The 25,535-nt window shown below is 37.2% G+C and overlaps 1 protein-coding gene across 1 annotated transcript; it reads right to left on the bottom strand.

Moving 5' to 3' along the window:
- Positions 1-3,253: 3,253 nt before the first annotated feature.
- On the bottom strand, positions 3,254-13,069 carry LOC127651507 (ataxin-1-like). The gene is made up of 3 exons (XM_052137369.1): positions 12,953-13,069; positions 7,243-8,381; positions 3,254-4,794 (listed from the first exon to the last, which is right to left on the bottom strand). The coding sequence occupies exons 2-3, from the start codon at positions 8,266-8,268 to the stop codon at positions 3,463-3,465; spliced, it is 2,358 nt and encodes a 785-aa protein (XP_051993329.1). The 5' UTR covers positions 8,269-8,381; positions 12,953-13,069; the 3' UTR covers positions 3,254-3,462.
- Between the last annotated feature and the right edge of the window lie 12,466 nt (positions 13,070-25,535).

Below are 25,535 nucleotides of genomic sequence, written 5' to 3'. Positions count from 1 at the left end.
CAAGGAAGTGTCCTCTGTAAACTTAATATCTTAAAGGGCTCCAAAATGCTGCAGAAATGTTCTGGGACAAAGTGGAAACAGAAAGTAAGAAATAGCATGAACTATATTTGAAACCACACTATAAATAGCATGAAAGTGGGACTCCTTCAAAGATGGAGCTGAATGAAGCCAAACAAAATACTATGAATTACTTGAATGCAGGACCACTTAATAAAGAACAGATGATGCTCATCGTATGCTTCATGTACAAACAACAAAAGCGATGAACCACATTAGGGTGATCAAAACCAAATACTGTTGTATTGATAAACACATTGCTATTTCTTCATCATTTTATTTCAATCAGAATCAAAAGTTGGGTTGATTGGCTTACTTTAACGTATTTGACGTCAGAGGTTTGCAAACTACAGAGCCAAGTGGTATTGGTGAGATTTATGCAGTTTAGAAGAAATTAACCAATCAAATGTTACATGCTACATTTACTACAAATATATATATATACGTATATTACTTATTACCTAAACAAAAACCCTTATCTTAAAGCCTTGAGTGATAGTGAAGAGTCCAAAACAGTTATTATTAAGAGCATTGATTGTGATTAAATAAAATCCTGGCCTAACACAGCCAACTCTGCTATGCCAAGATACAACAACAACGCAGAAAAATATTGGAGGTCATCTCATGACTCGGCCCAAAATGGAAAGTAGTAAGTGGTATTAAAACATTGAAAATACGAATAAAGATCAAACAAAACACATTTCCTGTCATTTATGCTACATAATGAGGGGAATGTCAGGCTCTTTACTGGAATGCTGTTTGGAATAAAACATGATTTTCTGAATATTTGGTCTAATTGCACTTAAGTCATGCTTTTGTTTTCCATTTGAAAATGTTGAGTAACTATGAAAATTAAAACTGCAGCATTTACTCTTGGCTAATTTGTAAACAGTCAACCTTGCCTGTCAGTTTCTCATGAGCCAAAAACCACCAACAAAACTGAAAACTTCAATATTACCACACAAACATTTTCCCTTCATTATTAAAGAAATACTAAAATAAAACCCATCATATCTGATTTCCATTAAAAGGTCAGTGTGAGTTAATTGTGAACGTATCTGTGCAATACAAGACCTGCAGTACAACTTTTAAGAACCACTGATGGGTAATATTGCCAAGGAAAAAGACAACGCAATACTGTACAAGAGTCCACCAATTACAGAAACCAATGAAAAGACCATAAAAACCTCAGCAAAGATCTGAAATAAGGAGATCTATGAAGCTCTCTCCAGAGAAGAGCTGTTTCTGGTTGAGTTTACGATTTAACACAGTGTCCTAACCAGGCGTTTCCACACTGAAAATGAAAATGCTGCACGATGTCATAATCACAGTTAATTAGAACATATTTTATGTTTAAAATACAGTAATGAGGAGCAGGAGGTTTGGGCTAAATCCCAATGGCACAAAAACAGGAACCATGCGACTGAAGAAGCACCCTGTTGCTTGTCGCTCTTAGATGGTACGGCTGGTTAAAACAAAAACATGTATTTATGTGGAAGAGATCTTTAATCACTTTTATCGCTTGTTGTTTTCATGCCTGGTTAGGACAAAATATAAGGGGCCAAGATCTTAACAAAAAGGACAAAAGCCAATCCTCAGATCTTCAATCTGCAAGTCTTTAAAAAAAGTCCCATTTAGAGATGTGCTTTCATATTGGGTATCTCTGAAAACAAAACCGATTTAGAAAGGAAATCTGTCTCACCTAAAAGTTGAATGTGATGTTTTAAATGAACTCCTTTAGTAACAGTTAGAAATCTATCACAAATTAAAACTGCATCATTTTAGAAAAATCAAGAGAAGTGTAGGACGAGGTTAAAAAGGTCTCTATAGACAGACTGCAATTTTTGCACATAGTAAAACCCTAATGCAAGGAATAATTCAACTCGTATGGGATTTAAAAACAAAACAAAAATTTGTTGAACATTACCCAGGCTTGTGTTCCGACACAACTATTGCTTTGATTTTGGTAACTGAGCAGGGTATGTCCACACCCAACAGCAGTGCATCTACACTCCTGTGCGCTTCCAACAGAGACAACTTTAACCTGCGTGCCTCGTAGCAACAATCCATCTCAGCAGGAACAGGCCATACGCACGCAGCTAGAGCCTGTTCCACATTTGGTCTTAGCTTCGCAAACAGGGGTGATTTTGGCTGACACCACATACTGTCTCCAGGAAAAGCATACGGGGGAAAAATAAAAAATAAAAAAAGTTAATAAAAATCAGATTGGGGCATGCTTCCAACCCGTGAGGTACTATTGAGAGGCTGTTTTCCTAGGCCAGCCTTACTGGGAAATAAAAGTTCCAATAGGATGAAGGTGACGGGTCATGTTGGAAATGGAATGCAGATTAAAACCCTCAGAAAACAGTAAACGTCTGAATAAAAATGCTAAAAATAACAAAATGGGTGCTAGATTTCATCTGGAAATAGTCCCTGGACATTGATGGTAAAAAGATTGTTGGATCAATTGATTGATGTGGAGACGCTGGGCAATGGTTCTCAAACTCCAGACTAGAAAGCAGTCCTTCGCAGAAGCACCCTGAGAAGAGGCAGGGAGAGGGTGAGAGTGTAGAAAAGTGTGGAAAAGCATCTCTAGAGAGACACAAATTTAAATGTCCATGTTTAAAGGCTTTAGCCAAATAAAATAATAAAATCCTGTCTAACATAATCAAAAAAATTTAGAGAGAAAGAACCTGTCTTTCTTTAAAGATCCAAACAATCTATCCTCTGGGAGTTTTATTCCGTTTTTAAAATATTTGTATATATATATATTTATTATTAAGTATTTACTATAAAGGCTTGTCAAGATGCTATGGCTGTATCCTGTTCTTACCCCTGGCCTTTCTTGAATAAACATCTATTTTGAAAAAATGCAAAATGTCTTTGCAGAAGTGATCGTTGCCAAACATGATATTTCACCCACAGGAACACGCAGACGATGCAGGCTTTGGTACACGATTTACCAGATAAAGCTGCCCATGCACATCATTGCAGATGCTGACTATGACCTAGCAAAAAAAATAAAAAAAATAAAATAAAAAAAACACACAAAAGTGCCCTGCTTAAAAATTAATTTCTTCAACCTCACTCATTCCAAACAAGTATAACTTTATTTCTTCTGCTGAACACCAAATTGAAATCTCCATTTGTGTTCCACAGAAGAAATAAAGAAACATGAGGATGAGATTTTGGGTGAACTATCCCTTTAAGACCAGAACTATGCAAATAAAAAGGAAGGGGGGAGCGGCAGGGGGACACTTCCAATATGTGCAAAATCTCAAACATTCTGAGGCTACATTCTCTCTTGCTCTCCCTCGCTCCCTATTTTGCATCCTTTTCAACCGACTGTGACACTTTGCTCCCATTGACAATCTCTTGCGTTTGTGTTTGCTTTTATAGCGGCTGCTACTTCCCGGCATTAGAGCGCCCCTCAATGGACAACTTGACCTCCTGAGGGATAAAGGAGGGCCGTGAAGAGCCAGAGGTGGCAACAGAGACTAGATTCCCCTCCTCATTCTTGATGCTATATCTTTGGAAGCCAGGGGCAGACCAGCGTCTCTGGGATGCCCCTATGGAAGAGGCTCCGGCTCCGTGACCCTCAGTGTGCAAATAATAGTTGCTCTGGCTCCGAATGTGCTCTGCTGAAGTCCTGTTTGGTCTAGAGGCCATGTCGGCATGTCTTGAACCCCCGACCTGCATGGGCTCCTCCTTGTCCCGGTCTCTCTCTCTGTGGATGCGGTCCACCTTTAGTTGGCTTTGCGGCCGAGTGTTCTGGGGAGCAGGGGGGCCCATGGGCTGAGGTGGGGCCCCTGACGTGGAGTTGGCTTTGATGGGAGTCCTGGCCTGCACTTGTTGTTGTTGCGATGGTTTCTGCTGTGGCGCAGCTTGCTGCGCAAGTGTGACTGATACGCAAACATCACCCACTTGCAGATGGTGGCAAGTGAGACCATACAGTTGGGCAGTCCACTCAGGGCTACAAGACGACCAGCCCTGTCCGAAAACAAAAAACGGATGTTCAGGGGGTACATCTATAGTCACTTTGCTCTGTTGCTCCCCTACATTGAAATGCAGAGCCACTAAACCGGGTCGCTGTTGACTAGCGCGGATGTCCACCACCATGCTTGAGTCAATCTTCAGACCACCGCTAACTTCTGCGCTCCGCACAAAGTCCTGAGTCTGCAGATCTTCCACACGCTTGAGCTCTCCGGTTGCCAACTGGATGATGGCCCCCTTCATGAAGTGCGATGGGCCTACAGGAGCAAGAAGAGGAGATTGAGGAGGACCTCCAGTAGCTGGAGCAAGAAGCTGCTGGGAGGGTGGATGACCTTGTTGGTGAGTCAGCTCCACCACCGCACGCTCTGGGAAAGACACTGCTGCTGAAACATTGACGGCTTTTGTAAAAGTTGTAGGAGAAGCAACAAAGGTGGCTGCCACATTGTTTGGTTGATTTGGGTAGTGCTGCTGCTGTTGTTGTAGTTGTTGTTGTTGCTGCTGCTGGTGGTGATGGAAGTCCAAGGGCACAAGAACAGGCTGCCCATTGGCCAAGATCACAGCGTGACCTGGTTGAACTATCTGCTGCTGTTGAGCTCTGGATTCAGCAGGATGTGATGTGTAAGCTGTTCTGGCTTCACCCTGAGACTCTCTACTCCTCTGAGAAAGATTCAGGGGAACTTGTGCTGCTTCCTTGCGACTTGTCCCATGAACTGGAGAGGTCAGTCGTCCAACCGCTTGCTGAACCTACAAGGGAAACAAATATAAAAAAGTATTTTTTTTCCCTCCAAAGTAATAAAAGCTGAACAGTGACAAAGGCTCTGTTTACACCAAGTATTAAGATTTGTATTGGACGATCTGTTTGATATGGGACGATGATAAAGACAGGGTCGAAAATGTTTTGATATTTGTCCACTTTAACAAATTTGAAAACGCTTGTGACCACATTGTCCTTGTAGTGTGAACTCTTATGCATTCAAATGGGTTCAAACTGCATTAAAGAACCACATCCTGTCAGTCAACAATTGCAATAAAATAATGTTTTTTTATAAGTGGCTTTAAAAGGAAAAAAGTCAAATTGGAAAAAGCACAAACACACACACTACCGGTCAAAAGGTTTGAAACACTTACTCATTCTTTATTATATTTTTTTTTCTTCACATTTTAGAATAATAGTAAAGTCATCAAAACTATGGAATAACATAAATGGAACTATGGGAATTATGTTGTGACTAAACAAAATCCAAAATAAATCAAATTTATTGTTGTGTTATATTTTAGCATCAAAGTAGTCAACCTTTGCCTAGAATTTGCAGACATGCACTCTTGACATTTTCTCAACCAACTTCTTGAGGTATCACCCTGGGATTTAAACAGTATTGAAGGAGTTCCCATCTATGCTGGGCACTTATTGGCTGTTTTTCTTTATTGTTTGGTCCAAGTCATCAATTTCAAAAACTTTTTTTTATTACATTTTAGTTTTATAATGAAATAGATTAATATGGTGGCACAAATATATTTTTGTCTACAAAACTAATTTCAAACAATTAAGCATACGTCTTCATATCGAGAATAATTTCAGTCAAGTGTTTCAAAATTTTGCACCAGTAGTGTATATACTCAACTAGCTCACAGAACTTCTTCAGTGTGCCTGATATCATGCAAGCACACAGATGTGAAGTATGCACAACCAGACTTCTGTTAATACATGTACTCCACTAAAATAATAGAGAACTGTGCTCAAAATGTAATTTTTATGCTTTTGCTAAATTCATGCAAAATTGGTAGGAATGGCAACAAATATTGTTGTGTATGTTTTCTTTATTTTGTGATTTACCATCACTGTAGTAACACACTGAAGTAGTGAGAGATGTATTCAGTCATGAAATCAGAGAGCCTTTCTTCAAAATACAAAAACAAGGTCATAAGAGATGCATTTTATGACTAGGTATAAAAGGTGATGTGTCTTGCCTGTCCGCTTGAGATCATCAGATCGGTGATATGCATCTTAACTCTAAAAAGGTTTTGTATCCTGGGGGATACAAACATTTAAGCGGCTGAGGAGAGGATCAATAAGTGTTTCATTCAAATTTTTGTGAAGAATATCGAAAAGAGGGGTCCCTCCAAATACTGAGAACACGTGACTTTGCATATAAAGTCTAGCACTAACTCACAATCTTTATCCAAATGTGTTGGAAAATAGCAATTAATTAATTTTCAGAGGTAACTTTATTTGATTGCAATTTTTAAAGTTAATACCAAGTGTAAACAGGGCTTAAGGGTGCAACTGTATTTTTCCTGTCCATGATGTCACAGCAGATTCTACTAACCTTAAATCAAAAAGCAATCTCTGTTGTTTCTAAGTTGTAGTCTGACCTATGGTTACTCAATTCTCAACACACCCAAATTACAGCTAATAAAGGAAGGAAGTGGTGTAACTCGTGCAAACTCAAAATAATGAGAAATGTATTAAAAATGCACGAGAGGATGAGGCAAACCAGCAGGAGAATCTAACAAGGCCTAAAAATACTACTCTGAGATACTCTAGTCTAGAATGTGAAATAAATCATACCTCAAAAGCTTATAAATATTAAATCTAGTCTGAGGTCAAATCGAATTTTGTAGTATTAAGGGGGACAAATGCCATGTTAAGCTTATTGATTGGATGGTTGTATAGCAAATATTGGTCAGGGCTTTAGAGTGTAAATCAAAAGTTATGATTTTGATTTACCCACAACATAAGGACTTTATGGTAAAATTGGCATAAATGTATAACAATTTTATTTAAATACATATGAAAGTAAATAGAAAGTGTATATTTTAGGTACTGGTCATAAGTTCTTTGTTTGTTTTTTCCCCCAATTTGAGCTTCTTTTGCAGTTCGTTTAATACATCTTGAAGTGTGAGAAAATGATTAACAAGTATTCCGTGTAGTCTCTCAATTAATATGAAGTCAAAATCATGTACATTAATTGTTAGGTGTTTTTCAATTCGTTAGTCTCAGTCACCATTAACTTTCACTGCATCTTTTTCCATACAATGAAAGTGGTGACTGAGGCCGTCATTTGCTTTTTGTGTTCCACAAAATACAGAAAATCGTAACAAGTTCGGAACAGCATATCAGTTAGTAAATTGTGACTGAATTGTCATTTTTGGGTGAATTTGACACAATACAGTAAAGTATCTCAACCTCACCTCAAGATCTGTGTCCGGTGTGCTGCGCTGGCCTGGCGAGACTCTGCCTTCCTGTCTGCGTCCTTTCAAGCTGTTGTCTTGCGGGGGCTCCCCCTGGAGCAGCCATGCATTTCTGGAAACGGCATCCTGATGGGGCTCCCTGACTCCATGTTCTCTGTCTCCTCCATTCACCTCTCTTCCCTGTTCCAGGGAGCTGCTGTGAAGATCTCTTTGAGGTTGGACACCCCTGATGGCAGGGTGGTGAAAAACTCCCCTTGGGCTAACCTCTGCAGAATGCAGCATCCCTACAGTTCCAAGCTGCGGTTGTGCTGCCGCCTGCTCAGAAGGGAGTACCAGAGGAACTCTGCTGGGTGCTGCCATTTTGGTGTACACATGGCTTGAGACCTGCTGCTGCAGGGGGGACGAAACCACTCCTTCCTGAATGACTGATGGATACGGAATCAGGTGGGACAAGGTGTGCTGCTGTTGAATGGCCGACTGAGGAGGTATCAAGGAACTCTGGACAAATCCTGGAGGTACAGCATAGGGAACTGCTGTTGCATATGGCGAACTGACAAACTGCAAGGAGGAGTGAGGGATCTGGGTGTAGCCAAGTGGAGGGTATGGAACGCTTGTATGCTGTAACACCTGGGAGGGAACAGTATAGGCGGGAGAAATGTGGCTAAGAACTGGGTGCAGGCTGGTGGGAGAGTAGGTGCCAGCGGGCAGAGCCACTTTATAAAGCATGCTATACTGATCCAGAGTCAGCCCCACAAGACCCTCAGGACCCTCGACTCCACCAAAATGCATGCTAGGTTGAGCTCGCACCCACTCGCAAGTACCGCCCCCACTATGGGGTTCTCCACTTGTTCCAGAGCTTTGTAAAGATGGGGCCTCCTCTCCTCCACCACTCCCAATGGCAGTGCCTCCTGACATACCGCTGATGCTACTGCTGCTATTGTTGTTGGTGGTGTTATTGTTGTTGACTAGGAGGTCCCGCTTCTTGGGAGGGAGGCACTCCTGGTTGCGCTCATGGACTGGCTTCATGGTGATTCAGGCTGAGAATGGGCGTTGTTACTGAACAGAGTAAGGAACAAAGCCTGACAGCTGCAGAAATAGCACCTCTGAGAACCTCCTGCTGGCCTCTTCCATCACCTTACCTAAATGCATAAAAAAGGATGTCTAAGTGAGTTAACCAACTATTATGACTATGCTATCTTCAAAAGCTTTAAAATGTTATTCATATGATCATACTGAATCTTCATGCCACACAGTACACATATCACATTAAACCCAAACCAGCAACAAACATAATGACAGTAATAGAATTTAGATATAGAAGATAAAAAAGACATTTCAAAATACATTTCTTCAAGGCTAACCACATTGTCTTGGCCCATGACGATTCATACACAGCAGATTTAATAAAGAGGAAAAAACGCACACTAAAGTCCAGAAATAGGAGAAGCCTGAGCCATTTCAGTCCACGCTCTCTTAAAGAAACAGACACTGATTGTTATCTTGTATCTTGTGGGCCACACATAAATTTCAATGAGCTTGACAAGGCAAATCTTAAAATCTTAATCCAGAACAAAATACAATGACAAAATTCTAAACATAGAATTGGTTTGTTATAACAGCCAATCAACAAAACAAGCCACTAAGGTACAAGAAAAAACTAAAACTTCAAACCCCCCCCATCCCCACACTCTTCGACTACAGGCACGGTCACATTTACCTCTGCACAGCAGAATTCCAGGGGCAAATCACAAGCCATTTTAATGGGAATCTGCACATTCATTAATTTTGTGTGATGGACTTCCGGTGGCGAAGAATTTCCCCTCAAGTTTGGTGAACTATGACAGATGAATTTGCAGCTTTGGCCAATAGGAAGTTGCTTGAATTGGCAGTGACCTCTCTGTGGGAGGTGTTTTGTACACAGCTACACTGAATATGCACAATGGACAAGGATATCATTTTAGCGGTGAGATTATTTTCAACTTCACTCTCACATAGTATAAAGTGCAGCACTAAAAAGAGGCTGCTTGACAATTAGACCCTGTTTCAACCTGTATTAAGATGTGTTTTTGGTGATCGGATCACATGTGGTCAGCGCTAAATACAGGTCTAAACGGGGGTCTAAAATGTTTTGTGATCGGATCACAAAAACCACACATGTAAGTGGTCAAAAACACATCTGAACGCATCACATTTGATGTGTAAATGCTAATCCGTCCTGTATGCATCCCTGCAGTATCCAAATGCCTTGCCTGGCAATCAACCGCTGCGCTAAAACAAGAGTTTAAACTTTGCCGGTTAGGAGTGGAAATAATGGTCAGATCAGAAAAATTATAAAAACAGATAGGTTGCTCAGTGATTATAGACGCTGACTACCACCCCTGGGGTTCACAAGTTCGAATCCCAGGCGTGCTGATTGACTCCAGCCAGGTCTCCTAAGCAACCAAATTGGCCCAGTTGCTAGGGAGGGTAGTCACATGGGGTAACCTCCTCAAGGTCGCTACAATGTGGTTCGCGTGGCAAGTTGTGCGTGTGTGTTTGACAAGCCACGTGATAAGATGCGCAGGTTGACGGTCTCAAATGCGGAGGCGACTGAGATTCGTCCTGCGCCACCCAGATTGAGACGAGTCACTACAACACCACGAGGACTTAGAGTGCATTGGGAATTGGGCATTCCAAACTGGGGAGAAAAGGGGACAATATATATATATATATATATATATATAACCAAAAAAACATGCATGGACACTAGTGAGAAGCATGTACATCTTCAGATCAGGTAAATACAACGAATCCATTAAAATAACTGACAATTCTGCTCGAAATGTTGATTTTGTGAATAAATAAAATTTCAGCTGCATCAGGGAGAAATAGCAAGCTTTATTTTTTTCCTCGCACTTTCTTTGTCTTTTCGGAATTGTTGCGGTTTATTATCATACAGGAACACACTGGGATATTGATTGAAGTATGCTGTCATGAAATGGATTCCCTCCCATCCAAATCCTTTCACAAGTGGTCACAGAAAATGCATTTAAATGACCAGTTGTAAACAGCGATGTGTCTCACCTGACCACATGTGATCAGATCACCCGAGACGCATCCGAATAACAGGTGGAACCGGGATCTTAGTTTTTTTGCTGGTTTCTGACACACTCAACGTCCGCCCACACCTTTGACAATGGACTTTCTCTTTTCAAACATGAATGTGACCGCGCCTTAAAGCTAATTTAACATATCAGTGTTGCTACAATGGAGTGGTGGTGGTGTAGTGGTCTAAAGCACATAACTGGTAATCTGGTAATCAGAAGGACACTGGTTCGAGCCCCACAACCACCACCATTGTGTCCTTGGGCAAGTCACTTAACTCCAGGTTGCTCCGGGGGGATTGTCCCTGTAATAAGGGCTCTGTAAGTCGCTTTGGATAAAAGCGTCTGCCAAATGCATAAATGTAAATGTACTAACCTACTGCATTTTTCAGTTGAGTCAGCTTTTCCAGTAACCAGCTTATTTTTCCAACAAGTAGCGGTGTAGTGCAAAAAAGCACTTCATTTTGACAACACAGTAAAAATGCCCAAAACATTAAAGTTAATCCTGCAGCATTCATGGTTTCTCTCACGGACATGCTGGACCTCTCTCACGCATTCATCTTTTGTACGATCCCCATGTCAATTAATAAAACGCCAATATCGCTCTTTCTTTCTATCTGCAATACCCTTCAATCATTTGTGCATAAATGCTTCCCATATGCTACAAAAAATGTCTGTGATCAGCCACTGGCTGGTAAATCTTTTAAATTTCACTTACCAGTGTTTGAGTGGCTTAGTGGCGAGGAAGTTTAGCACGAGATCTTACTGCGTGCAGAAAGCTTTGAATCTTTCTGTGTGATGACTCCAAAGACGAGATCCAAGCAAACCATTTGTTGTTTAATAATGTCTCCTTTAATATCTTTTTTGTTCTCTACAGTCAGATATTTATCAAAAACAACAAAGAGAAACATTTAATTCTAATCACACATAGCAAGAATGCTGTAAAGAAGCCATTTGTCCAAACAAACACTACTGTCAAAGTCTCTGCCACAGGAGACAGTACTGTTTACGACTTGTTCAACATATCTATAAGTAAATACTTGTAAATAATACAAATTAGGCATGTAAACAACAAACATGTAACAATATAATACATGCAATTTCAATACATCATATTTATTGATGTAACACATGGACTATATTTGTAAATAAAAAAAGCTAAAATGTCACCAAACTGATGAAAAACTAATAATAAATACAAAATTTAATTTAGCAAGTTAGAACGGTCCCCTGTATAATGAATAACAGCATTAGCTGAAATATAATATCTTTCATACTGCAAGCAAAATGGACATATAACTGAAATATATCCAAATTAATTGAAATTAAAATCTAAATCTAATCATGATATGTCGAATCGCGACAAGTGTTATGCATATCGTATCGTGAGGTGGCTGGTGATACCCAGCCCTAGCAAATAATACTTTTTCTTTAATGCGTTAATATAATTAACGTTGTGCAAGTGATACGGACAAGTTTCCGTATCTATTTGCATTGCCCGAAAAAGCTTACTAACTTCTGAACCAGTCAGTCAAAAGTGAAAACCACATAAGAAAGACCCAATATGTTTTATATCTGTATTGCAAATTGCAATTACAACATATTGTTAGCGGTAAACAAACAAAACACACAACAGATTTTATGGCATTTATACATAAACTTGTATCGAAGATTAATACCTGTAAAAATGTGTCTAATTAACTCTATTCATAAAGAAACTAAACAAAAGCAGATAATTTTAACATGTACATATTTAAATAATTTAAATAATAATTTAACCAATTTTTGCAAGTTCTGTGAGACAAAAGTTTAAAGTAAATATATATATGATGATTTTTTATGTTTGTTGTAATGTAACGTGTACCATAATTGAATCGCGATTAATCACAGAAGTCTGTGTGATTAATTAGTTAAAAATGTTAATCAATTCACAGCACTAGTATGAAGTTATGTCATAACCTGTGTCAAAAGTTGCCACCATAGTTGTGATCTTCGTTGTTTCTGTGCCAGTTAAATACTATAATGATTGCAGAATTAGCCTAAATAAAATCTGATTACTTAATGTTATAAAAAAATATATATATAAAATTCCAAAAAATAATTTCTTTAACTTTATATTTAACTTAAATGTAGTTAGGAAGTTTTAGTAGATAATTACTTTTTTATTTAATTTTTTTTTGTAACCTGACTAGTGTATCTACTTTAAGTTATGAGTAGTTTGTATACCAGTAGCCCAACACTGAATTTCACCTACCTCTGATAAGATACATTTAAACGCACAATAACCTTCAATTTCTCTGTGGTGTCAACAATCATTGTGAGTAATGACATTTCGGCGATCTGAGTAGTGACACAAGTACACTAAAATATCTGGTGTTTTCATGAAGACTCAAGCGTTATCTAGCTGCTACTAAACCTACTTAGTTCATTAGCCTGACACTTAGTCCTACAATAGTATGAAACTGTTTGGTGCATTCGGTTATCTTCGTTAAATCAGTATTGTGGAAGTTGAAGACTAGATAGTTAAGTTAAAGCAGGAGTAAATCAAAGGCCGCTAACGGGCTAATCGCCCTTCCCACATTCTCAAACAGCAACTTATTTACCCGCACTGCGACAAATACACTCACCTCCGAATATCATTGTGCACACAACGTACACAAATACAGACTCTCGGTGGAATTCTTGTATTAAATCAATTGTGAAATGAGGGTTGATGATGATGATATCTTCCCATTCCAGAGGCCAGCAGACTGAAACCCAGCGGCGCGCGGTGATGACGTCAGCGGACGAGTTTACGCACACACACACACACACTCTCTCTCTCTCTCTCTCTCTCTGTATACATTATTTATCTGCCACTTTTATTGTTTGACTTGCGAAAAATGATAAAATTGTACTTTATTCTGGAATAAGCAATTAAAGCAGGTACAGCCGTGGCCAAAAGTATTGTCAGTGACATTAATTTTGTGTTTTGCAAAGTTTTCTGCTTCAGTTGTTGTGGTGTTGATTCACATTGTTCCTAGATTATTCTTCAGAGTGATCAGATGCATTTTAAATAACTGCAAATAGCAGTTCTGGCCCTGGCACAAAATGACCAGCTAACCTAATTTCACAAATCATATCAGCAGCACCTGGGAAAGTGTGAATGAGTACTAGTCAGGTGAAATCAGTCTATCATTCTGATTGGATTATAAGAGCAGGCTGATTGATATAAAAGGAGGGAAGAAGAGCTTCCAATCATTGTGTTCTTGTTAGCAATGTTACCTCTAAAGTAAGACGTGCAGCCATAATCGCGGTGCATTAAAATGGCCTCACATGCAAGGAAAATGCTGCAAAGAATATTACACCTGAAAGAACCATTTACCGGATCATCAAGAACTTCAAGGAGAGAGGTTCAACTGCAGTTTTAGAAGGCTTCAGGATGTCCCAGAGTGTCCAGCAAGCACCAGGATCGTCTCCTCCTGAGGAGTCGGTTACAGAATCGTGTCACCACCGGTGCAGAGCTTGCTCAATATTGACAGCAGGTTGGTGTGAGTGCATCTGCACGCACAGTGAGACGAAGACTTTTGGACAATGGCCTGGTGTCAAAAGGGCAGCAAAGAAGCCACTTCTCTCCAAAAAAACATAGTCTGGAGAAGAAAAGGTGGACACTACCATGAGTCCTGTGTCGTGCCAAAAGTCAAGCATCCTGAGACCATCCATGTGTGGGGTTGCTTTTCATCCAAGGGAGTGGGCCCTCTCACAATTCTGCCCAAAACACTGCCATGAATAAAGAACGGTATCAAAATATCCTGCAAGAGCAACTTCTCCCAACGATCCAGGAGCAATTTGGTGATGATCCGTGCATGATGGAGAACCGAGTCACAAGGCAAGAGTGATAATGAAGTGGCTCTGAGATCATTACATTGAAATTTTGGATCCGTGGCCAGGCAACTCCCTGGATCTTAATCCCATAGAGAACCTGTAGTCAATCCTCAAAAGGTGAGTGGACAAACAGAAGCCCACAAATTGGGATCAACTCCGAGCACTAATAAGGCAAGAATGGACGACATCAGTCAGGATTTGGCCCAGAATCTGATATCTGCATGCCAGAGTGAATTGCAGAGGTTATGAAGAACAAGAGTCAACACTGTAAATATTGACTCCTTGCATAAATTGAGTGTTTCTGCCAATAAAAGCCTTTCAAACTTGCTTATCATTGTTTTCCAGAATACCATAGAAACATGTGAAAAAATAATCTACAAATACTGAAGCAGCAAACTTTGCAAAACACAAAATTTATGTCACTACCAATACTTCTGGCCATGGCTGTATAAATGGAAGGAAATCTGGTTTTGAAATGATCATGTCTTTCATGGAAAATTGGGTTTAGAGATGTATTGGTAATAATTCATAACATCTATGTATTATTTAATTAAGACAGTTGGTGAAACAAGCACTTCCGGCCAGTTGTGCTCTATTTAAACAGCTGGCCTTCAAGCATTGATCTCAATATGATTATCAGAATTCGCTCAATGTGTGCTAATATCAGCCGTCTGTTTATTGACCAGAGAAACTGGAAAATAAGTACCAAATCGCATTTTATTTAAGGTAATTGTTCACCCAAAAATTTAAATAATTTCATAATTTACTCACTCTCACCCAAAACTTTGAAGGTCCAAAAAGCACAAAGTCAGTATAAAAGTAATCCATACAACTCCATACAACATGTGATAAGTGTGCATGAGAAACAGATCAATATTTAAGTCCTTTTTTTTACTATAAACCTCCACCTTTGACCAGCCCTGGTGATATACACAAAGAATGTGAATTGCCAAAAAACAAAAGAAGCAGAATATAGAAGTGAAAGTGGATATTTATTGTAAAAAAAAGGACTTAAATATTGATGTTTCTCACCCACACCTATTGTATCACTTCAGAAGACATTTGGAGCTTAAAAATTTTGGTCACCATTCATTTGGTTTAAATTGAACCTACAGATCTGAAATATTCTTCTAAAAATATTTGCAGATGAAAGAAAGTCACACATCTGAGATGGGGTGAGGGTGAGTAACAGATGAGTTCATTTTCATTTTTGGGTGAACTATCCCTTTAAATCATATGCCTTTATATTTGAAGTTACACTCCTTTAACATATAGACCTATATAGTTAAAGTTAGACATACGGTATTTATAGTCAATTTTGTGTTTTTATTTAATAATCAACATTGTCACAGAGTAAGACATCAGCAGGAGCAGCATATTCAACTTGACTCATTGAATGAGTGGATATGTGTGCCTGGTCTTCAATTGGAAATAGATATTCAGAAACAGCCAAATAATATGGTTAAGAGAAAGTCAAAAATGTCAGTTAATAATGTCAATAGAGGGCAATGTTGAGCTGCCTCTGATACAGTACAATCAATGACTTAGCCTCCAAGTTTAGAAATATCTTTGCTTTAGCCTATTAGATGTTCAGACTTGGAGATTGCAAAACTGACGAAAGTCAAAAGCTATAAGACTAATGTTCGAATCATGAACAATCAGTTTTCACAATTTATTCTCAAATTATTAAAAAAATAAAAGATTAGTTGCAGTCAAGTTTCATTTAATGAAAAATAGATTATACACTGTGAAATGTAATGTGCAATAATAACTATATTTTAAGAAATGGTATATAAATATGTTGACCTAAGCGCCTTGCCCTTAATTTATTTAGTTTGAGATTGCATTGAGATTGTATCTATAGGTGTTACTAACTTAATCATTCAAAATTCAAGTGATTTAAACACATCTTGCTTTTCCATTTGTGTCTGGAACATCAGATATTGATACAGAAGTCACATAACAGAAGACTATTTTCACACCCTTCAGTGAATGTTCATGATGATGCAAATTGTATACTGGTAAGAAGTCACGAGTGCAGTACATTTATGAAACAAATGGCATTGAATACACACAGTATTATAAATCATTTTAAATCAAATGTAAAGTTAAATCACTAATCAAATAAATAACGACAAATTGAAAACGTATTCCACAAAAGTATGATTTGATGCACATTTTGAGCATTTCCACAAACAGAGTATTTTGTAGGAGGACAAATCATAACTTACCATTTCCACACTTAAACGCAGACACTGAAGCTTTTAGATACTAAGTTTAAGAAAAATATTTCCCTATTTGCCCATTTTTCGATTCAGATCAAATGTTTCTTTTTGCTTTTAACTTTAATGGGTTTGTCATGTTTTCATGTTGTTGAGTAATTAAACTAATCCTATCTAATTGAACAGTTGATTCAAATGTACATTAGTTGCAGTACATGGCTGGCATGTATTTATTGTTTGATTTAGTTGACCATCAGAGACGTGGCCTGGCAAGTAGTGGGTATGCTTACTTAGGGGCATTTGTGTGAAACGGCTGAGTTTGATAACGGCTCAATAAATTGGCTTACACAGGAAAAGAGATCTTCAGAATTTCTTTATTCAGTTGAGTGTGTAAAGCAAAATAATGGAAGAAGCCTAGCAAGTAATGCACTAAACAATGTAGAGAAAATATATGTGAACAAATAAATAATGTATTATCAAAAAAGTATCATGCTGATGCCTATTGCCATTTGAAGAAAGTTTCCAGTCAGAGAAATAAGTGATGAAGAACTGACGAAGGAAAATCACTGTTATCGATCATTTAAAGGGATAGTTCACCAAAAAATTTACTCACCCTCATGCCATCCAAGATGTGTATGACTTTCTTTCTTCTGCTGAACACAAATAAAGATTATTTTAGAATAATATCTCAGCTCTGTAGGTCCATACAATAAAAGTGAATGTTGACCAGAACTCAGAAGGTCCAAAAAGGACATTAAGTCAGCAAAAAAGTATCCATATGACATAAAGTTGTTAAATCCATGTATTCTGAAGCAATATGATAGGTGTGGGTGAGAAACAGATCAATATTTAAATAAATAAAAATTATATCATTCTCCACCTCTGACCAGCCTCAACCAGTAGGTGGCAGAATGTTAAAGTGACCACACCTGAATGCAGAAGTGAAAGTGAAATTGTAGATTTTCAGTCAAAATAAATTACTATTATCATTAGTAACATTGACATTTTTAGTTTGTCATAGTTACTGTGACATTTTCACTTAGGGGTGTACTCACTTTTGTTACCAGCGGTTTAGACATTAATGGCTATGTGTTGAGTTATTTTGAGGGGACAGCAAATTTACACTGTTATACAAGCTGTACACTCACTACTTTACATTGTAGCAAAGTGTAATTTCTTCAGTGTTGTCACATGAAAAGATATAATCAAATATTTACAAAAATGTGAGGGGTGTACTCACTTTTGTGAGATACTGTATATTGTTCATTGTTAGTTCATGATAATTAATGCATTAATAATGTTAACAAAAGGAACCTTATTATAAAGTGTTCCCATACGCAGGGATGGGAGAGTTACTTTTGAAATGTATTCCACTACAGATTACAGAATACATGCTGTAAAATGTAACTTGTAACGTATTCAGTTAGATTACTAAAGGTCAGTCACGTATTCTAAATACTTTGGATTACTTCTTCAGCACTGGTAGATTTTTTCACTTGTTTTGACTATAAAAACTCTGCCAGTACAGTAAGACAAAACACACATGTTAAAAAAACATTCTCTGAAAAACCTGAATATCTTATCCAGTGTTGTTTCTAAAACAAGATCAATCAAATTGATCTTGATTTAAGGATTTTAAGATATTTGTACAGGAAAACAATAAAAAAAGTTATTATCAAGAATATGATTGTTGCCCTAATATCAAAGATCTTACTAGAAAAAAGAAATTATGATCCAATGTGAATTTTCTTGCTAAAAAAATATGATTGTATCTGGTAACATGTGCATGTAAAATGGCAAGAAATAGTATTTTAGCTTAGCGTAAAGCTGACAATTTACATAAGTTTTATTTCTGTTTCTTGTGCTTCAAACGTATTTCTCTGTCTGCTCGTATGAATGTAACACATCATAAGAAAGTGTTTCACCGCTGTTCAAATGCACTTTGGATCATTTATATGAATAAATGTTTTCCATCTGAAAGGACTAAATATTAAATGAAACAATTGACAATAAAATGTAAAGTAATCTCTTCAGTAATCAAAATACTTTTTGAATGTAACTGTATTCTAATTACAAATGATTTAAACTGTAACTGTAGTGGAATACAGTTACTTATATTTTGTATTTTAAATACGTAATCCAGTTACATGTATTTCGTTACTCCCCAACTCACACCATATGTTATTAATTTGCAACTTGAAGTTATAATTTGTAATTTTTTTTTGTGTGAGAGATGGATTGCTGGTGTCTTATGGGATGATTTTAATCTCAATATGATTAATGAATGCACACACAATTATATATGTACTAGATACATTTTGTGAATGTATTTTACTAACCACAAACAAATGCCATTTGATTTGAATCTGTGGAATTCGGGATTGAATGATTGTGCAGCGATTTGTACAAATACAGACATGTTTGCAAATAAACATGTTCTGTTCTACATTAATAAATCAAAAATTGCTCATGCAAAAATGAATCCGTGCATTTGTGGATCAGAAGACACGCGTGCATTTATTGACATCTTGTTCGAATCGATCGTGTTCGGTTCATTTGGATTTTGAGACTTCCTTTTCGCAGTTTACAGCATTCCACCCACACATACACACACACACACACACACACACACAACTAACGAACAAGCCAGTGCTCTTCATTAACGTGAACACGATTCGTAAATGGGTGTCACTATACAATGAAACAAATGCTTTTCAACCAGTGTCTGTAGAATTAAGAATTACATAAATGTGCAGCAATTTGTACAAATAAAGTCATGTTTGTGAGTATAAATGTTCTGCTTAGTATTAAAGTGTGACAATTTCCGCGTGCAAAAAGGAATCCGTGCATTTCTGGATCAGGCGGCACGCGTGCATTTATTGATTCCTTGTTCGAGTCGATCCTGTTCGGTTCATTTGGATTTTGAGACTTTCTTTCCGCACTTTCAGCATTGAGGATCCACACGCAACTGAAAGGCGAGGCAGGCAGCTACCACTAGATGGCAGTCGCAGAGAATTACAGAGTTGGCCTGCCCTGGTTTGAGAACAGCTGATAATGGACATTTTGGCATTCTCCCGAAGAACCTTTAAAACATGGATAATACCATTTTAAACCAACAAGCTGGTTGGGTAAGTAACACTAATCTTTTTTTCTTTTATTGCATACTGAAAAGAAGAAAAAAAAGTAACTTCCTATAGACTAGCAAGTTAAAAACAATGTACATTTGATATATTTGACATATTAATTACATTTTATAAATATTCATTTGATGAGATATTAACAAAAACATGTTGGCTCTTCATTATGTATGTTAGATTATTGTTTAGAGTGCGAGCTGATCAGGGAGGAGAGAATGTTGGCAGGGGCGTGTCTAGAGCATTTTCAGTGGGGGGGCCATGCTGGGGCACTGCCTCCAAACGGGGTGGCCGCCAGTGACCAAAAAAAAAAAAAAGCTAAATTCTACAGTATATTACATAAATCCTATTGATTTATTATTTTTTTAACTTGAATAAAGTTACTTGTAAACAAATGTAGCTATAAAGCATATTTTTGATTAATTTAGTTTTTTGTCATCCCTGTATATATCCATTAAGTTAAATTTGAGAGCCAGTGTTTATTATTTTTAGTGTTTTCATAAAACTAAAAAATCCCCCCACTGTAATAATTCAAATGGTTTGGCCAAAACATCAAAGTGTTTCATTCAACATTTCTTTCAGATTAATTTACAAAAAAGCTGAGTAACACAGAGTTAAAGTTTTAGCACTGTAACAGTTCAAATGAAAACACCACAGTTTAAAAATAAAATATGGCACCATTACATTGTGCTCTGCTAATATATTAAAGAACAGTCTTTAGTTTAGAAACAATAAAAACATTAGCAGAAAGAGAGGGAAACAGTAGAAAAAGAAAGAAGGCAGACCTCAACTAAAACAGCTGGATTCTTCTGTTTCGGTGGTGACTGGCAAGCTCACCATTATTATTTATAATGGTTGCAGAGTTATTATCTATATTGATTAAAAATAATGGTATTGAAGGTCTTTCAGTGTTGGATAGACATGTACTTATAAGCCAGTTTGCTGACGATACAACATTGTTTCTAAAGAATGAATATCAAATTCCATTAGCTTTACTAATTAATTACCAGTTTTCTAAAGCTTCGGGGCACATTTAAACCTAAACAAATGTGTAATGTTAACACTGCATGAGTTTCCTTTGCAGTCATTATCTAATATACAAATTAAAAGGGAAGTTAAATATTTGGGGATTATTATTTCTAAAGATAAAGATGTAATGGAGAATAAAAATGTGTTGAATAACAGATAAATGTAAGTCCATATTGAATAGATGGCTGCAGAGGGATCTTACCATTTTTGGAAGGGTTCGTTTATCTAAAATGGATAGTTTGTCCAGACTCATCTATCCAGCCTTCTCCTTGCCCATATCGACACGAATGATTAAATTAATAAATAAGGTGAATTTTAAATTTATTTGGAGAAATAAGTGTCAGTACATTAAAAAGGAGGACATGATTAAAAAATATGAAGACGGTGGGGTGAATGCTATCGTTTTTGACATTATGAATGGTGTTTTGAAATTGAAATGGTTAAAATCCTTCATTCAAAATAGCCACTCCTTTTGGTTTATTTCACTCCCAATGCTATCTTTAACAAACTGGGGGGAATACACTTTCTGTTATGTTGTGACTTTGAGTGCACCTCGTTACCAGTTAAACTTTCATCCTTCCATCAGCAAGTGCTGCTCTATTGGAAACTATTGTTCAAACATAACTTCACTCCTCACAACACTCCAGTTTGGAATAGTAGATATATAAAGTTTGGCAGAAGATCTGTATATCTTGAGGAATGGATATCTAAAGGGATTTGGGCTATTGCCCATTTCTTGGATGATAATGGAAATTTGTTACTGTATAGAGTGTTTTGTGAGAAATTCCAAGTACAGTGTACCGTTAATATTTTTAATAGAATGATTAGAGCTATACCAATTCCGTTAAGATTAATGGTTAAAGAACACATGTTGTACTCCAAAATCTCCCCAGTACTGAGACTGTCACGATTCCCTTGTTGTCTGCCCTGTGTTTCACTAGTCTTTGTCTCAAACTCCTATTCCGTTTGTAAAAACTACACTTCCCATGATTCCCGGCCCTCATCACTGCCAGCCCTGTGTCATTGTGCTCACCTGATCGTCGTTTGTCATCATCATGTCTCCTGTGTATTTAAACCCTGCTGTTTCTCCATTCCCCTGTCGATTGTTGATGTTTGTCAATGCCTGTTTCCGTGCTCGTTCTTTGTTTCTCTTGCCTGTACAACCTTTCTATGTTTTTGTTTTATTTCCCCATTGTGGGTATTTCCTTTGTTCCTGTTTTGACGGTTTTTCAATAAAACCTGCAAATAGATCCTCACTCCACGTCTGCCTTCATCTTATCCGTAACAGAGACAGCTCTCCTTAGAAGGTTATGATTTTTGTGATAAATTTACAAATAGAGTCATTAGAATTTGTTTTTTACAGGCTTATTACCCAAACCCAATTAGACGGGAATACGTGCTTAAAGATTTTGATAAGGTTGAAATATAAAAAAATTAGGAAAAATTATTTGTCTTTTCCTCTCCCTCCTAAAGCTAAGGAGGTGAACTTCAAAATTTTAAATGAGATTTATCCTACTAAAGAATTTTAAGATTTAAATTTAATTTTGATGTGAATAATTGTGTTTTTTGTGAAACAAATATTGAAAATCTAGAGCATGTCTTCTTTGTGATCTGGTGCAACCCTTTTGGAGTGAGGTGCAGAATTGGTTAAGGTCTAGGAGGGTTGAACTCCCACCTCTCACATGGAAGTTAATTAGGTTTGGTGTTTGTCTGGAAAACAAACAATGTGATTTTATTATAATTTCTTGTTGTTTTGGAAAGTTTTTCATTCATAAATGCAGATGGTTTAAATCTAAACCCAACTTTAATCACTGGATGAATGAGGTTAAACTCTTGTGCAAATCTTTAAAATTTGTTAAAAATCAGAAAGCCCTTAAACTGATTTCTCTTTTGGATACGTTTAAATTAATTTAAAAAGTTCCTTTTTATTTATTTTTTTATTTATTTATTTATTTTTTCTATTTAATTATTGGTTTGTTCATAGTGTGTTTTCTGTTCTTTGTACTAGCTATGCTCAACCTATGGCTGAACAATTGAGGTTATATTCAGAGATTTGTTGATGTACCTTGTTTGTTTGTGTTGTTGAAGGACAATAAAATATTTAAAAAGAGTATGTAGAAACAACTTACGGCAATTGTAGACAGTAGTTATTTGAGAAAATTATGTATATTTTGATAAGTCACTTGTTGTTTGTATCCTTTTTTTTGGCAATAAAGATGACTTTATTAATCTTTAAAAAAAAAATAACTTATTTGAATCACGAACTTTAGTAGAGTCTATAAACTGATTGGCCGTAAAATGAACCAATCACAAGACATCTTATAGGGGGGGCACCTGGGGTGGCCGGTGCCCCCCCTGGCCACCCCTAGACCCGCCCCTGAATGTTGGCGTGGCTCGTCTGATGTTTTCTGTACGTGGAGAAACTGCAAGAAAAACAAAACTAAGGACACTTGTGACAAATGTCAAAAGGTAGTGTGTGGGAGCTGCACATGGAAGATAGAGAGTACCTGTGTTGACTGAGTAATCAATCCACAAGCGTCAGTGATTGATGTGCGGTGTTTGCCCCCAAAACAGCCAGATGCCTTGTTCAAGTGAGCGCACTTTTAGGAGAATTCGTTCATAATGATTTTACAGCATAATATTTTCATTATAGTTTTACAGCATTATATTTTTGCTCACTGTAAAACAAACATTGCTTTCTAAATCAGTTCGTTTTCCCACAGTTTAGCGAATGCTCATATTCTTTATTAACCGTTTTGGCCATTTTGGGTTTGGCCTATATGTGTTTCATACATGTCTAAGGTTTTTACTATGCATTGAAATACACATTGGTGATGTTTTTATAAGCTATTGTATTGATTTGTTTTTATTTTACAAAGAGAATAATTTAATATAAATAATCAAATTTGTATCTGTAATTAGCTACAATAGCAAGTTCTGTGGTTGTCGATGAACTAATACATTTTCACATTCATTAGAATTTAAATTTCGTGTCCTGGTGTTTATTATTAATATAAAGGATTCATTTATTCATGGATTTCGATTCCAGTGGTGGCTGCATAGGATTGTTTCCAATTCGTGTTGTCCAAACATTTCCAATAACTCCAGAGCGTTGTAAAGTCCAAAAGTCAACATGTTTTGAAAAAATATAGATTTAATAATTTCCCAAATTCACAACATGTTTTTATCTAACGAAATATTCCGCCTCAATCCATGTTTGTTGGCGTTTAGACTTTCAAAAACATTTTCACTGTGGTGAAAAAACTTGCTGGACACAAAGCGAGACGCGCACCTTCCGGGGCAGTCTAGCAGCTAATATATATATTTTTTGTATAGTCTAGCACTATTATATATTACAAAAAAAGATTGTATTATATTGGACTATCTACGTTCGCTTGGCGCTCCATTTAATCCATATTATTCTATTTTATTCAAATTGAGGATTTTGTTCGAGGATTTTGACATTTTTTAGGGTGATGACGTCATAAAATATGACGACAGACATTAGAAGCTTCATTCTAAAACCTCAGTAGAAGTGTCGAATTGGCTGTTTTGGGGGCAAACACCGCACATCAATCACTGACGCTTGTGGATCGATTACTCAACACATGTACTCTCTACCTTCCATGTGTAGATCCCACACACTACCTTTTGACATTTGTCACAAGTGTCCTTAGTTTTGTTTTTCTTGCAGTTTCTCCACGTACAGAAAACATCAGACGAGCCACGCCAACATTCTCTCCTCCCTGATCAGCTCGCACTCTAAACAATAATCTAACATACATAATGAAGAGCCAACATGTTTTTGTTAATATCTCATCAAATGAATATTTATAAAATGTAATTAATATGTCAAATATATCAAATGTACATTGTTTTTAACTTGCTAGTCTATAGGAAGTTACTTTTTTCCCCTTCTTTTCAGTATGCAATAAAAGAAAAAAAGATTAGTGTTACTTACCCAACCAGCTTGTTGGTTTAAAATGGTATTATCCATGTTTTAAAGGTTCTTCGGGAGAATGCCAAAATGTCCATTATCAGCTGTTCTCAAACCAGGGCAGGCCAACTCGGTAATTCTCTGCGACTGCCATCTAGTGGTAGCTGCCTGCCTCGCCTTTCAGTTGCGTGTGGATCCTCAATGCTGAAAGTGCGGAAAGAAAGTCTCAAAATCCAAATGAACCGAACAGGATCGACTCGAACAAGGAATCAATAAATGCACGCGTGCCGCCTGATCCAGAAATGCACGGATTCCTTTTTGCACGCGGAAATTGTCACACTTTAATACAAAGCAGAACATTTATACTCACAAACATGACTTTATTTGTACAAATTGCTGCACATTTATGTAATTCTTAATTCTACAGACACCGGTTGAAAAGCATTTGTTTCATTGTATAGTGACACCCATTTACGAATCGTGTTCACGTTAATGAAGAGCACTGGCTTGTTCGTTAGTTGTGTGTGTGTATGTGTGGGTGGAATGCTGTAAACTGCGAAAAGGAAGTCTCAAAATCCAAATGAACCGAACACGATCGATTCGAACAAGATGTCAATAAATGCACGCGTGTCTTCTGATCCACAAATGCACGGATTCATTTTTGCATGAGCAATTTTTGATTTATTAATGTAGAACAGAACATGTTTATTTGCAAACATGTCTGTATTTGTACAAATCGCTGCACAATCATTCAATCCCGAATTCCACAGATTCAAATCAAATGGCATTTGTTTGTGGTTAGTAAAATACATTCACAAAATGTATCTAGTACATATATAATTGTGTGTGCATTCATTAATCATATTGAGATTAAAATCATCCCATACATGTACGGTATAGTTATGTATAGCGTCCACGCTACAGGACGTTAGGTGGCGGTAAAGCTCTATTTAAGTTTGCGAACCTCGATTGAATGAGAAATGAAGATTATTTGGCCGCTGCGTTTGTGGGATATCGAGTTTTC

The sequence above is a fragment of the Xyrauchen texanus genome, chromosome 1, assembly GCF_025860055.1.
Source record: "Xyrauchen texanus isolate HMW12.3.18 chromosome 1, RBS_HiC_50CHRs, whole genome shotgun sequence".
Taxonomy (NCBI): Eukaryota; Metazoa; Chordata; class Actinopteri; order Cypriniformes; family Catostomidae; genus Xyrauchen; species Xyrauchen texanus.
Note: the sequence above shows the minus strand (reverse complement) of the source record. Positions and strands in the feature narration are given on the sequence as shown.

Bases quoted from the DNA above. Each gene is read 5' to 3' on its own strand.
- LOC127651507 (XM_052137369.1), bottom strand. From the start codon at position 8,268: ATGAAGCCAGTCCATGAGCGCAACCAGGAGTGCCTCCCTCCCAAGAAG. The intron at 4,795-7,242 runs GTGAGGTTGAGA...TTTCCCTTGTAG, and splicing joins CACCGGACACAGATCTTGAG to GTTCAGCAAGCGGTTGGACG.